Source organism: Schistocerca cancellata, chromosome 5, assembly GCF_023864275.1.
Source record: "Schistocerca cancellata isolate TAMUIC-IGC-003103 chromosome 5, iqSchCanc2.1, whole genome shotgun sequence".
NCBI classification, from domain to species: Eukaryota; Metazoa; Arthropoda; class Insecta; order Orthoptera; family Acrididae; genus Schistocerca; species Schistocerca cancellata.
The window spans coordinates 427,178,831-427,194,312 of NC_064630.1; the positions used below are offsets into that span (position 1 = coordinate 427,178,831).

Sequence of the window (15,482 nt, forward strand, 5' to 3'; positions counted from 1 at the left end):
TTCTGTCTGTCTATTTTCAAAAGCAAACGCATGTGGTAGCCTCTCGTGTTGCCTTTTATCATTGTCAAAAACAGTCATATCAATCCTATCACGCTTGGGCTGCTGAACTTCACGGCCTCAGTCGAAAGTGTCAATTTGTTCCTGACGTTCACAAAGAATCCTATGCTGATTCCATGGTACGGGATGCTATTATCCGGTTGGCGCCCGACAAAGAAGTTCGGCAACGTGCTCTTCAGTTGGCGAATCCGGCTCTAGATGAAGTTCTCTCCATTGTGCAGTCTTTTGAAATTTCTCACGCCGCTGGGGCGCAAATAGAGGCGTGGGTGTGATGTCGGGGAAATACAACCTCTGTGCACTGTTGACGACGCATGCAGCGTGTCCCCGCAGGCTGACGTGACCACGGTGTGCTCCCAGGCGCAGCCTCGGCCTAGCCGTAAACAACCCGCTAAGAAACTGCAGCAAAACCCCTGGCAACTTCCTTCATGTCTGCGGTGTTTTACAAAACATTCACACGAGAATTGTCCCCAACGTTGGGCTGTGTGTCACAATTGCAAAAAGAAAGGTCATGTGTCTTCCGTTTGCAAATCCGACCGCATACATGATGTTCATGAACATGACGCTGATTCTGATTCTGTGTTGCCTGTCAATTGCACTTCTACCCTATCAGGGAAGTTATTCTTCACTGTCCAAATCCTTGGTCGAGATGTTCGCATGCAAGTGGATACCGGTTCTGCTGCCACTATAATTAATTCTCAGACGTATCTTCTGTTGGGTTCTCCACTCCTCTCAGCTGTCACTCGGCAATTACGGGTGTACAATAAACAGAAGATTTCTCTCTAGGGACAGTTTAATGCTGAGGTATCTTACAAATCCGTCGTTCGCACTGTTCCCATATTTGTGGTCAACCAGAGCAACGCAGAAAATCTTTTTGGTTTCGATGCCTTTCGCGTTTTTGGGTTCTGCATAGATGACTCTGTCAATATTGTCTCTGATGCTATTCCTTATGCTCAACAAGATTCCTTGTCGGCGACATTTTTGTCCATTTCTTTCTCCTGGGTTAGGCCGTTCAAACGACTTTGAAACTCATATCACGCTCAAACCCACTGCTCGGCCTAAGTTTTTTCGGGCTCGGCCCATTCCTGTGGCCCTTCGTGATCGGGTAAAACGGGAGTTGGATTGTCTCACTGCTTCAGGGGTCTTGCTTCCTGTCACTTCCAGTGAGTGGTCCTCTCCCGTCGTTGCTAAGCCAAATGGTGATATTCGTCTCTGTGGCGATTTCAAAGCCACTGTAAATGCTCAATGCCTCATCGACACTTACCCTATGCCCCGTCCTGAAGAACTGTTTACTAAACTTGCTGGAGGCCAGTATTTTTCTAAAATTGACCTGTCAAAAGCTTATCATCAACTTCCTCTCGACGCTGCTTCCCGGCGGTTTCTGGTCCTCAACATGCCTTTTGGCCTCTATCAATACCAACGCTTGCCATTCGGGGTTGCTAGCGCCCCTGCTCTGTTTCAGCGATTCTTGGAACAATTATTGCTCCCTGTCCCTGGGTGTATCAATTACATGGACGACATTGTTGTCACTGGCTCCACCACTGAAGAACATCTTCAAAATCTCCACACACTTTTTCATGTCTTACAGACTGCCGGTCTTAAGTGTAATCTTCAGAAATCACAATTTTTTTCAGGCATCTATCACGTACTTGGGGTTTCAACTCTCTCGGTATGGTATTCGTCCGCTTCAGCAAACTGTCGCTGCAATCGATGCCCTTCCTCGCCCTACATCTGTTAAGGAACTGTAGGCCTTCTTGGGGAAAATAGCATGCTATCACAAGTTTTTACCGTCTGTGGCTTCGGTGGCTCAGCCGTTGCATCGCCTGTTGCATAAAAACGTGCCTTTTCACTGGTCCACGTCATGTGAAGCGGCTTTCCAGAAATTGAAGACTATGCTGAAACAGGCCCCGTGCCTGGCTACTTATCGACCTGGCCAACATCTTGTTCTTGCCACAGACGCCTCTCAATACGGGGTCGGGGCAGTGCTTGCGCACCGTTTTTCTGACAGTTCGGAACAACCCATTGCTTATGCCTCCAAAACGCTCATGGATGCCCAACAAAAGTATTCTCAAATTGAGAAAGAAGCTTTGGCCATTATTTATGCTCTTCATAAGTTTGGTGTTTTCTCTATGGCTCAAAATTTCATCTTGTTACGGATCACAAACCACTTGTTTCCTTGTTTCATCCATCAATGTCACTTCCCGACAAGGCTGCACACTGTCTCCAGCGTTGGGCTCTTTACCTGTCTTGTTTCAATTATGAGATTCATTTACGGCCAACGGCTCAACATGCAAATGCTGATGCTCTGTCTCGCCTTCCCATGGGTCTTGATCAGGCATTCGATAGGGACGAACTCTTGTTACTGATAATGGTCCGCAATTTGCCTCTTCTGAATTTTTGTGCTCGTCGCGGCGTTATGCATGTCACGGCCCCCCCGTTCCATCCACAATCCAACGGTGAGGCTGAACGACTGGTCCGCACATTTAAGGCTCAGATGCGGAAACTTCTAACTTCTTCTGCTGCTGCTGATGACGCGCTTCTCCAGTTTCTGGCATCTTACCATTTCACTCCCATGGGCGACCACAGCCCAGCTGAGCTCTTACATGGCCAACAGCCCCACACGCTACTTCATCTTCTGCGGCCTTCCACCTCACGGCCGCGGGTGTCTTCACTTGGCCGGTTCACCGCCGACGACCTTGTCTGGGTACGGGGATATGGCAGGAGGACAAAATGGAGCCTGGGCCGCATCTTAAGACACCGTGGCAGACGCCTGTATGAAATACATATGGACACGGGTGTTGCAGTGCGTCATTCGGACCAGATTTGGCCTCGTGTGCCAGCAACGCCTGTTCCGAATGCCGCTACACCACCTTTGGCTCTACCTGACGCTCGGGATCTTGGCATCTCTCAATACTCACAACGCAGCCCTCTCACCGTCATCGCGATGCCAGCACAAGAATGGACGCCACCAGGAGACATGCCCATGCAGGAACCGGATGACCATCCTCTGTCAGAGAAAATCTACTCGCCTCTTCCTCCAACGGACGCCGACACATCGCCCATGTCTCCTGTCATATCAACTGGACTTGCCGCAATGGGCAGATTGGTGCATGGGGCCCCAGCAGATTCGACCCCTACGTCTCCTGTCATCTCGACCCGTTATCATCGGGGACCCTTCCATCCGTACGGGAAGCCTCCTCCTCAAGACTTTACAGCAAGTCAAACAACGCCTATGGACATTAGCCATCTCCAGGACACCTCCATCAAGACCAGCGCAACAATTTCAAAGGGGGGAAAAGTGTTGTGACTTGCCAATCATTCAAAGCACCGCCGCGCAATTACGTGCGTCCTCTACGTGCGGCGCTGTCTGCCAGCCATGCAGCAGCTGCGCCACCTAAGCGGCCAGCTGAGCAGCGGCCCCTAGACTGGGACTCAGTGCTCATTCGAATGCTAACGTGTACACATGTCTTGCTTGTCAACTTACTCTATGACTTATATGTGTTGTGTCGTTCTGAAATATATGTGTTAAACTTGACGTTATAACACTTAGAACCCTGCAATGGAATGCGTGAGCAGCAAGATGTAAAAGAAGAAGCCTGTTTCATTAACACATACCATTTGTCTATTGATTCTGGCAATTGTAGATATACAGTATAAGCCTAACTACTGAATTAGATTCTTCAGATACAATATAATTCAAGAGAGCAGAGAGATGGGACGGACAGCACCAAGCCTTGATAAGGTGAAGGTACCATGTGGGCTAAATGTTGTTTAACAGTATGAGGTTTTGCTCAACTGTTAGTGAAAGAATTGTTGCACCATTTTGGTCTCTTGCCACACACCCCCATTGGTGGCATGAGAATTATGGTCATTAAAGAATTAAATAAAGTGGCTGTGATAGATACCAGCAATTAATGGCCTTTCTTGCATTGTAAGCCTCACTTTAGAACCAACACACATTTATTCAGCAAAGAAGTAGCATTCTATAACAATGGATTAAATTGTCCTCTGGTCCACAAACCAAACAATAACAGGTCCTTATTGAAATTAATATAAGTCCAAGCTTCACAACTTCATTGAGCAGGCATATTATGTTATCAAGGTTAGTTCAAAATAAGTCTTGTGATAGTGGAAACAAGCCACTTATTAATAGAAGTGCCATATGGGAATGTTATATCAATTTCCACAGTACACGTAACGTGTACATCACTTTAGTCATGCAGCTATCAAGATGCACAGTAGTCACTATCCTACCATAAGTCTAATCCAGTCCATATAAAAAGCAGCAGTGGCCATAGTTCATTTCAATAATCAAAGCAGCTCATATAAAAATACAAGATGGCTCATTTACAATTGTATCACTTAACTGTCCACTGAGATTAGTCATATTAACTGTTGTGTGGCTGAAAATCTTCCCACAGGCACAGTCCCATTATTTAATATGCAGTGACCACAGCTCTCATGCTGCCCTGCAGGGCAACATCCCAAAATGGTGCTATTTTCTTTCATGAATAGACAAACCCCCTTTCCCCCTCCCTCCATCGAGCACGGACTTAGCTGCTGGTCAAGTGGCTTGCATGCCTAAGTGATAGAGATAGCTGTACTGTATGTGCAACCACAATGGAGTGGTATCTGTTGAGAGGCCAGACAAATGTGTGGTTCATGAAGAGGGTTTCAGTAGTTGCAGGGGTAACAGACTGATCTAGCCTTGTAACATCACCAAAATGGCTCTGCTGTGCTGGTACTGCGAATGGCCAAAAGCAATGGGAAACTACAGCTGTAATTTTTCCTAAAAACATGCAGCTCTACTGCATGGTTAAATATGGATGATGTCTTCTTGGGTAAAATATTCAGAAGTTAAAATAGTCCAGGATTCAGATCTTCAGGTGGGGACTACTCAGGAGGATGTTGTTATCAGGAGAAATAAAACTAGCGTTCTACAGATCGGAGAGTGGAATGCTAGATCCCTTAATTAGGTAGGTAGGCTAGAAAATTTAAAAAGGGAAATGGATCAGGTGAAGTTGGATATAGTGGGGATTAGTGAAGTTTGTTGGCAGGAGGAACAGGACTTCTGGTCAGTTGAATACAGGGTTAAAAAGGCAAAATCAAATGGGGTAATGCAGGAGTACGTTTAATAATGAATCAGAAAATAGCATTATAAGTAAGCTACTATGAACAGCATAGTGAACACATCATTGTAGCCAAGATAGACACGAAGCCCACACCCACCACAGTAGTACAAATTTATATGCCAACTAGCTCCACAGATGATAATGATGATGATGATGAGACGATGAAAGATATGACGAGATAAAAGAAATTATTCAGATAGTTAATGAAGACAAAAATTTAATAGTGATGGGCGACTGGAATTCAGTACTAGGAAAAGGAAGAGAAGGAAAAAATAGTTGGTGACTATGGATTGAGAGAAAGCAATGAAAGAGGAAGTCACTTGGTAGAGTTTTGCACGGAGCATAATTTAATCATCGCTAACACTTGGTTTAAGAATCATAAAAGAAGGTCGTATATGTGAAAGTTTGGCTCACTTTGCTCTTGGCCATAGTTTGGCAGTGGTCATTCATCCTGGTGAACAGTTGGTTGGTTGTCATACCAATATCAAAAGTCGTACAATGATTCCAGTAGAGCTGGTGTAAGACAGGGCTGCTTTCACACATAGCCTGGCCTCTGACGGGGTAGGATAAATCTGTGACAGAACTGGAATAAGAAGTGCTGGGTAGCCAGATTGGGCAGGTCTTGCACCTGCATCTTCCATAGGAATATGAAGCCAATCCACCCACTCAGCACTTCCTATTCCGGTCCTAGAGGAGCATTCCAGCCACCACCTCCAAAAGTTATATAGCCTGTTGACATCTTGCTGCCACCTACGGACACCACTAGCTAACCCCTATCCTACCTACAGTGTTCCTCCTTGTCAACCCCTCATACCAGGCGTGCAAATATGAAATTTGGATTTCAGACAACAGGTGTCATGCCAGCGCAGCTTCTGCTATAAACATTTGACACTGTGCCATTTTGTTGCGTCATCAACAAGTATCAGGCATCCATGAGTGATAAACTGGGAAAGTGTGTGCATAGTTTTGTGTTCAACATGTCAAAATTTGTATCTAACAAAGAGCATTTGCAGACAACATTAATTTTTTGTTTCAGTTAGAAGAAAACTGCTGCTGAATCATACTGACTACTTTAAGAATCTTATGGCGAAAATGCTCCATTGGAAGGTATGGGTGAATGATGGTTTAGCATTTCAGAAATGGTGACTTCGATGTTGCAGACAAGGAGTGTGGAAAACTGCCAAAAAATATGAAGATGTTGAATTGGAAGCATTATTAAATGAAGATGATTTGCAAACACAAAAAATACCATGTCAAGCAATCAGGCGTTAGTCAACAAGCTGTTTGCAATTGGCTACAAGTGATGGGAAAGATTCAGAAGACCGATAGATGGGTACCACATGAGTTGAATGACAGGCAAATGGAAATGCTCAAAGCACGTGACATTTTGCTCACTCGGTACAAAAGGAAGTAATTTTTGCATCATATAGCTACAGGGGATGAAAAGTGGATTTAGTTCAAGAACCCAAGTGCAAAAAAATCAAGTGTAGACCCAGGCACACCATCCACATTGACTGCAAGACTGAATCACTTTGTCAGAAAGACGATGCTCTGGTTGAGCCAGAGGGGTGTGGTCTATTATGAGCTGTTAAAACCTGGGGAAATGGTTTATACTAAACATTACCAACAGCAATTGATCGATTTGGACTGTTTGCTGGTTGAAAAAAGGCCACAATAATGAAAGATGCAACACAAAGTCAATTTTCTTCATGACAATGCTCTTTCACATATGGCAAAATCAGCTCGTGACCCACTGGAAGCATTCAGCTGGGAGGTTCTACCCCATGTGGCTTATTCACCAGACTTGGCTCTTTCCGATTACCACTTATTTGCATCAATGGGTCATGCACTTGTCGAGCAATGCTTTAGTTCATAGAAAGATGTGAAAAATGGATCAATGAATGATTCACAGCAACAGGAGAAATTTTTTCCTGGCTTGGTATTCACAAATTGCCTGAAAGATGGGGAAAAATGCATAACAAATGACTGAGCATATTTGAATAAAACACTATTTGTCATTCTTCTGAATTTAACATGTTTTTCTAGGCAAAAAACCTGCACTTCAAACTTGTACACCTGGCAGCACCCAGATTCTGCCCAGATGACCTTTTTAATTAGCCAAAACCCCCAAAACTCTCAACCAACACTCCAATAAATCCAGAGCTGAAACATTCCCAGAAACTGTTGTCAGCCTTTCCATCAAAATCCTCAGCATAATAGAAATGTCAGTTCCATTCAAAAGACCTTACCTTTAGCTCTACACTCAAATTTAACCTATTCTCCTTCTCCCAGTTCCTGCAATGGAAACACTTCTTTGCCAGAAATCCCTCCAACCAAAGCCAAGCTAATTCCAACACTGAGCCCTGTCTCCCCCAAGCTCATACCACTATCTGACTTTGATCCTCCCACTCTCCTATCTAACCACTGGCATGTCACCTCCCAGGAAGTCCTTACCTCCAACTTGGCCTCAACGTCCATACCCAGGTTCCTTCCTCAGAACACCAACCTTTCAGCAGAAGAGAGGACAGCCATACAAAACACCAAAACAAATCCTGACTTAATCGCCCTACCTGCAAACAAAGGTTCCAACACTGTCATTTTCATTCACAGTGTCTACCTGGCAGAAGGCCTCTGCAAATTATCTGACTACTCCACCTATAAAGTCTGCCAGAGTGATTCCATCCCAGAAGTCCAACTTAACTTCCAATTGCTTATTCAAGCCTTAGGCCCTTCCCAGAACCTCTCCCCTGAATCTGTTTCTCCTCTTCACTCCACACACCCAACTTCTACATGTTCCCCAAAGCCCAGAAATGCAAAAATCCTGGACACACCATTGTAACTGGTTATTGTGCCCACTTTGAATGAATTTCAGCCCTCTCTGATCAACACCTCCAACCAACTGTCCATAATATGGCCTCCCATGCAGACATAACAACCACTTTCTTCACTGGCTCTCCATCATCCCCATCCCTTTATCTTCTCATTACTGCTGACACCACTTCCCGATACACCAAAATCTACATCTACATCTATATCTATATACATACTCTGCAATCCACCATACGGTGCGTGGCGGAGGGTACATCATACCACAACTAGCATCTTCTCTCCCCGTTCCACTCCCAAACAGAACAAGGGAAAAATGACTGCCTATATGCCTCTGTACGAGCCCTACTCTCTCTTATCTTATCACTGTGGTCTTTCCGCGAAATATAAGTTGGCGGCAGTAAAATTGTACTGCAGTCGGCCTCAAATGCTGGTTCTCTAAATTTCCTCAGTAGCGATTCACAAAAAGAATGCCTCCTTTCCTCCAGAGACTCCCACCCGAGTTCCTGAAGCATTTCCGTAACACTCGCATGATGATCAAACCTACCAGTAACAAATCTAGCAGCTCGCCTCTGAATTGCTTCTATGTCCTCCCTCAATCCGACCTGATAGGGATCCCAAACGCTCAAGCAGAACACAAGAATAGGTCGTATTAGTGTTTTGTAAGTGGTCTCCTTTACAGATGAACCACATCTTCCCAAAATTCTACCAATCAACCGAAGACGACTATCTGCCCTCCCCACAACTGCCATTACATGCTATTCAGACTTCATATCGCTCTGCAATGTTATGCCCAAATATTTAATCGACGTGACTGTGTCTAGTGCTACACTACTAATGGAGTATCCAAACATGATGGGATTCTTTTTTCTATTCATCTGCATTAATTTACATTTATCTATATTTAGAGTTAGCTGCCATTCTTTACACCAATCACAAATCCCTCATATCCATGATCTTGACACTATTGATCACTGCCTTTCCTGACATCCTTCAGACTCCAAACCCACTATCACATTCCTAATACATCTCACTGATTTAATCCTAACCTACAATTATTTCTTCTTTGAAGGGAACGTATACAAAAAAATTCACATTACAGCCCTGGGCACCGACATGTTACTTTCTTATGCCAGCCTGTTTATGGGCCATCTAGAGGAGACGTTCTGAGTCTCCCAAAATCTCAAGCCCCTAGTCTGGTTCAGGTTCATTGATAATATCTTCATAATCTGGGCTCAGGGCCAAGACACCATATCTTCATTCGTTCACAACCTCAACACCTTCTCTCCCATCCAATCCACCTGGTCCTTAACCCAGAATGCCACCTTATTGGACGTTGACCTCCTGCTCTCTGATGGCTCCACCCACACCTCTGTTCACGTTAAACCCACGAACCACCAACAGTACCTGCATTCTGACAACTGTTGCCTCTTCCACACTGAAAAGTCTCTTCCATACAGCATGCACACCTGAGGATGGTGTATCTGCAGTGACAAGAACTCCCTTGCACAGTATGCTGAAAATCTCACCATGGCCATCTCAGACAGACACTATCTCCCCCGGACCTAGTCCTCAAACAGCTCTCGTGTATTATTTCCCTCAAACATCCCCAATCCTCCCACCACCCCCAAGAACCAGCTACAAAAGTAATGTCCCCTCTGTCACCCAATACCACTCTGGACTGGAAGAACTGAACCACATCCTTCATCAGAGCACTGATTACCTGTCATCATGCCCTGACATGAGGGACACCCTACCAAGGATCTTTCCCACCCTCCTAAAGTAGTGTTATGACTCCCAACCTCCCCTCCAACCTCCACATGATCCTAGTCCATCTCTATGCCATCCCAATAATAACACTTGCCACAGGGATCATACCCATGTGGAAGACACAGGTGCAAGACCTGCCCAATCCACCCACAAAGCACTTCCTTTACCAGTCCTGTCACAGGCTTACACTAACTCATCACAGGCTGGCCCAGCAGCTATGACACATACCAGCTCTGCTGCAATAATTGCACATATTTTCATATTGGTATGACTACCAATCAGCTGTCCACCAGGATGAAAGGCTTCCACAAAACTGTGGCCAAGAGCAAAGTAAACCACCTAGTGGGCCAACATGCAGCTGAACATAACATGCTTGATTTCAATCACTACTTCACAACACAGGTCATCTGGATCCTCCCATCCACTACCAGCTTTTCTGAAGTGCACAGTTGGGAATTATCCTTACAACACATCCTTCACTCCAAAAATCATACCAGCATCAACCTGCGGTAACGTACTGTTGCCACACCCTCCACTCAGCAGTTTCCACCCCCTCTGTCCTATCCACTCCTCCCCATTCACATTTCCCACCATCACTGTGTGCCAGCCTCTGCCAATTCTCCCATCTGTCTTTCCTCTTCCCTGCTCCTTTCTTTTTCCACCCCTCCCCCCTTGCTGACCCCCTGCTCCACAGCCTCCTGATGCTGCACCTGGTGGCAGTCTTGACATGTCTCCATTACTCCCTGCACACTCTGCCAGACAGCAATCTTCCCTCCCCGAACCCATACCCTACTAGCGCTTTCCCTTGCCTGCCCCCTGTATATTGCTGTTTTCGTTCCTTATGTCAGTTGCATTCTGGTCTGAGCTGCCACAGATGGCAGTTGTGTGTGGGGGGTGAGCTGGCTTGTGTGAATGAATGTTTGTGTCTTTTCTTTTCTGAAGAAGACTTTGGCTGAAAGCTAAATGTGTAACGTCTTTATGTTTTGCCTGCTTGCAACTCAATAGTCATCTTTAGCAGTGAGTAACAATCTATTCTTTTCCTTATATTGTTAAAGTTACACTGCAGGTATATTATGCATAACATATCTTTTCTCAAAAAATTATAAGCAACTAGGTCAATGGACATTTAGCCAGCTTGAATTGGCCTAGAACCTACTATGTTTCTTTTTTCCCATATACAGTGTTCTTTTTTATGCATCTGTATATGTTGCTGTCAGTTCCAGTATTTGTGGTCCTGTGTGCATTCAAGAATTGCTCTTCACAGCTGTTTCTGTGAGAACCAATGAAAAAGATATATTAAAGCTGAAAGGTTGCAGTGTCTTGAAAACCTATAGTGTTTGTCCCCCCTCACACAACAAACTCCAAACTTGGGAATTCCCAACTTCTGGCTGGATAATTACCTATGCAGTTAAAAATTATGGTCAGGATGAACATGTCATTTCTCGTTCATGGACAGTCTACTCACATCTTCCTCAGGTTGTATGATGTTCACTCGTAATGTAATGAGTTTAAATATCATAAATTTGAAACATCACATGAGTTTGGAGACAAAATCTACAGTTCAGTTAAATGAAGGCTGCTTTAAAGTGACACTGGTGTACTGAAAGTTATACAAAGACAGCAGTTTTCTGCTATGACATGACATCAAACTTTTTTCATTATTATTTTCTATGATGCTGGTGTGCATATGGAGGAAGCTGTGAGAGGTGTTGGGCCACACACATTATGAGTTTCATTTGTATTCCACAGACCTAAAAGTGTCTCACCAAGCTCCCAGCCAACCACATGATATCCACCCTTAAGGTGGTTGTCTGTGAGCTCAGCTGCCCCATGCTTGTGAGTAATGAATGCAGAATGACAGCAGAGGATGTGCAGCACAGATAATTCATCCTTTGCAATGACTCATAAAAATAAAAAAAACACAGTGAGGAAAATCTTGCAAATATTAAGGAAAACTGCAGCTATGGATAAACACCTGAGTAATTATTTAGGTGTTGACACATATTAGTATCTGAAGTCTGTAGGGTGCCATGTCGAAGCCCCTGGACAGATGAACCAGTTGCTGATATGTGCCAAATTAGTGTACACTGGCTACAAAAAGTGCAGTGAAATGAATGAATAAATTTTCTTGCAGGGAACTCACCAAATGCATGGAGAGAAAGCTCACCGAGACATGTACTCTAGTAAGGGACATAGTTTCCCATGTGGATAATGACATGCCTCAAATCTTAATTCTTGTACTTGTTACTTTATTTCTTTCATCATACCAATCAGAGAGCTATTTTTAATTGTGTGGTACACATGATTAGTAAACTCAATTTATTACCTTACAAGCTACATTCTTATTATGAAGTAACTAGTTACATAAATGTACTCACTTAGCTCCAGAATTTTTAAAGATTTCTGCCCAGTCATCAGGGTTATAAAACTCGGCTTTAAAGTCAGGAGCAAAATCTTGGTAAGTGAAACCAGGCCTATAATTGTCTCTCATATATTCTGCATAACTGCTGCTGTTGGACTCTGAAATGCAAAATTTTTTATGAAAAAAATATTCAGCAGTTTTTGCTATGACAGTAACTATTCAAGCCAACTATGGCAGCAAGAAAACTTATAAACAATGTTGTTACTGGATCTTATATACTTATTTGTTTTTCTCTTTGAGATCCACTGTATTAACAAACCCCTGACACAATTATCTGCAAAATTGTAAAGAGCACATCAGTTAATATGAAATCTGCTATTTCATAAAAGTTCTGGTTTCACTATTCCTTTTCTTTCCCTCAAGAAAAAGATGTTCTCTGTTGTTATGAATAGCTGTACCCTGGATATCTGAAGCAGTAAGACTAGTGTACTATAAATGTGTCCAGAGTTGGTCAGACTGCAACGGCTTTGCATAGCAGACACAGGCGACATTCCACAGCATAGTGTAACATACGACTTTGTGCTGCACATTGCATTTAGGACTGACCAATGACAATCGTCAACTGCTAAAAAAAAAATTATTTAATGTAGTGTGGAAGGTGGGACACACGTGTTGAGCATAAGGTTTCTCTATACAAGCATGTTAACTGAATGGCATTGGAAACAGCATTTCCAGTGGATGAGGTGGGCTGGCAGCAGCTCTCATTTGGTCACACTTACTGTTCCTAATGTTTTATCCTTGCAGTGGACCCTCACCTCAGAGTTGTGCCTGCCTTCGTGGAAGAAGATGATCCTGACAATGCATGAAAAAGTCACAGAACAAAAGAAGTTCTGGCATTTCACTAGCTCAAAACACCTAGACAAACCCTTGGAGAACAATCACTCAATCAGAGTCTCACTTAGAAGGTTGTCTTCTTGTGTGAGAAAGGAAATTTGGTATATAGACTGGAAAACGATAAGTAATCTATTAACTTTCTTGGAAGGATATTATATATTAAATAAGGAACAGATAGATTACTCTCAGACTGATAACACAAGTTTCAGAAAATCAGGAAGGAAATTGCTACCCCTCTTGGTTTCTGCACCAGAATGAAAGTACATTTTGCAAAGTAAGGAAGCAGAGTAACTCTGATCAAGATGAACAGAGAGATAATCAGTTAAAAATGGTTACATCGTCCTTTCAGACTAATCAGAGTTTCACAGCTACTAATAACAACACATACATCAGTCTTTAGTGATCCAGCCCTTCAGAAAACAATGGATGTTCTGGAACAGAGGGCAGGCTCGAGGACATGACAATGACAGTGTAGGCCCATTTAAAGAGAAATTGGTGGCTATAATGTACCCAGTTTCAATAAAAGATTGGTTACTAGAGAAGAATAATAAAGAAAAGCAAGAAATAACTCGCCCAGTCATCATCAGAAAAAATCTTTGAAGTAAAAGTGGAAATATCTTTACACTCAGGCAGTCAAACACTGATTATATACCATTAATTAACATCAATTCTTCATTGATTATATACCAGTAATTAACATCAATTCTTCAAAGGAAATGTGTGTGCCCTATCTTTCCTATAGCAGGCATATATGCAGTAAGTATTAATGGGAATAAAGGAAGGCTGATAAAAGAAGGAATGCGACTGCCCATAAACCTAAATGACTGTGTTCATAATCAAACATTAAATTACTTGAATATTCAGTACTGCTGGGATAGGATTGGATTTTGAATTACAGAGAATCTTTAGATTGCAGGGTAATATAGTGTCATACGAATTCCAAAATACAGCTTATAAAATGTTATTTTTATATAATACACTTGCCTTTAAACCTTAATTATGAATAGCAGACCACATCCATATCGTGGAAACAGCAAAGGCTATAGCAGTAGATGACCAGCTGATTACAGAACTGATTACAGAAACAGAGGTAATAAAGAGTATTTGTGAGGAAGCTCACAAATCAGGTGTACTACCCAAAGACCAAAATTAGGATTTACAGAACACATTATTATGATAGAAAGGAGATTTCTGAGATAAACAAGGACAAAACAGTGATTATGTCGGCATTCTTAAAAAGTTATATTGCTTACAACAATTCATTATGGAAAGTGAAGAAATCTTCAGGACTGCACCTAGTGTTATATTCAAGAACTATACAGATTGAAATGGTATTGACAAGTTACTGTCTCATTTTCAACAGGCAAAATTGGATTTAACAGCCGTGTACTGAGAGGTACCCTTATACAAAGATTCAAGACCTTACACAGTTTTTCTATTTGAGGGAAAATATTATCAATTTAAGATGCTGCCATTTGGCCTAAACACGACAATAGCGATATTTATCCAAGGCCTGGACACACCTTTAGCAGAGTTGCCACAAGTTTCCCCAAGACAAGTTCCCTGATAATGCTCTGATTTCACAACAAATTTTAGCATTTTTACCACACAAATTTTGAGATCTCAAGGATGAGTAAAGACATAAGTTGACAAAAAATGTGAAGCGGGAACGTGTGGTATCTCCGCTTACAGTCACTCACGTGCAGTGAACCGGCTTTATTGCCGAGCCCACGCACTATGCTCAAGGGAGAGGCTTGGTGACAAAAAAACAACTAAAGCAGTTTCGGGACAGGACACATTTATTCTTCCTACCATTACAATAAATGACAAATACCATTCGTCGCTAGTGTCTGTCCATACAGGTGAGTTGCACTGGCGGCACGGCTTGATCACCGATCACGGAGGGTATACACTCCAGTGATGAGCCGTGGCGCGACCGCGTGGACCGAGCGAGACAAAAGGCTGGGTCACAGAATGTTCTGCTCCTGGCACGACCGGGGGCGCCGTAACGTCCACGAAGGAGCGAAAGACACTTTAACAGTACGGTGCACACTGCGGAACGGCGACTGTGTTTACGACCACGCGTACGCATTTACAGTGGAGTCACATTGACTCGACGCATGTGGTCCGCGGCAGGAGAACTGAGAGACATGTGTTGCGTCGCGTCGGCTAGCTCGCACTGTCCACCTGCTTTTGTCCCCGTGCGGTACGGTGTGCCACGCACTGTTGCCGAAATTCGGCGTAACGGTAAAGCTGCCCCTACTTGTGTCGGCAGTGCCGTAGATCAGCCCTTCGTGTGTTGGATGGTGCTGCTGCCACAAATGTAAGGACTTCTATTTTTCTAAATGTGTTATTAACACACTGGTTTTGAACGAACAGCAAGTTGTCTCCTTTACTGGATTTATGATCTGAAGGTTACGTAAACAGGTAAGTTGTGTAAATGA

General features: G+C 43.4%; 1 protein-coding gene across 1 annotated transcript in view; it reads right to left on the reverse strand.

Moving 5' to 3' along the window:
* The window catches only part of LOC126188283 (alpha-L-fucosidase-like), a 104,352-nt gene that overhangs the window by 58,394 nt on the left and 30,476 nt on the right, over positions 1 to 15,482 (reverse strand). Inside the window, exon 2 of the mRNA XM_049929866.1 lies at positions 12,161 to 12,302. Coding sequence (XP_049785823.1) covers positions 12,161 to 12,302 — 142 coding nt within the window. The remainder of the gene's footprint in view (positions 1 to 12,160; positions 12,303 to 15,482) is intronic.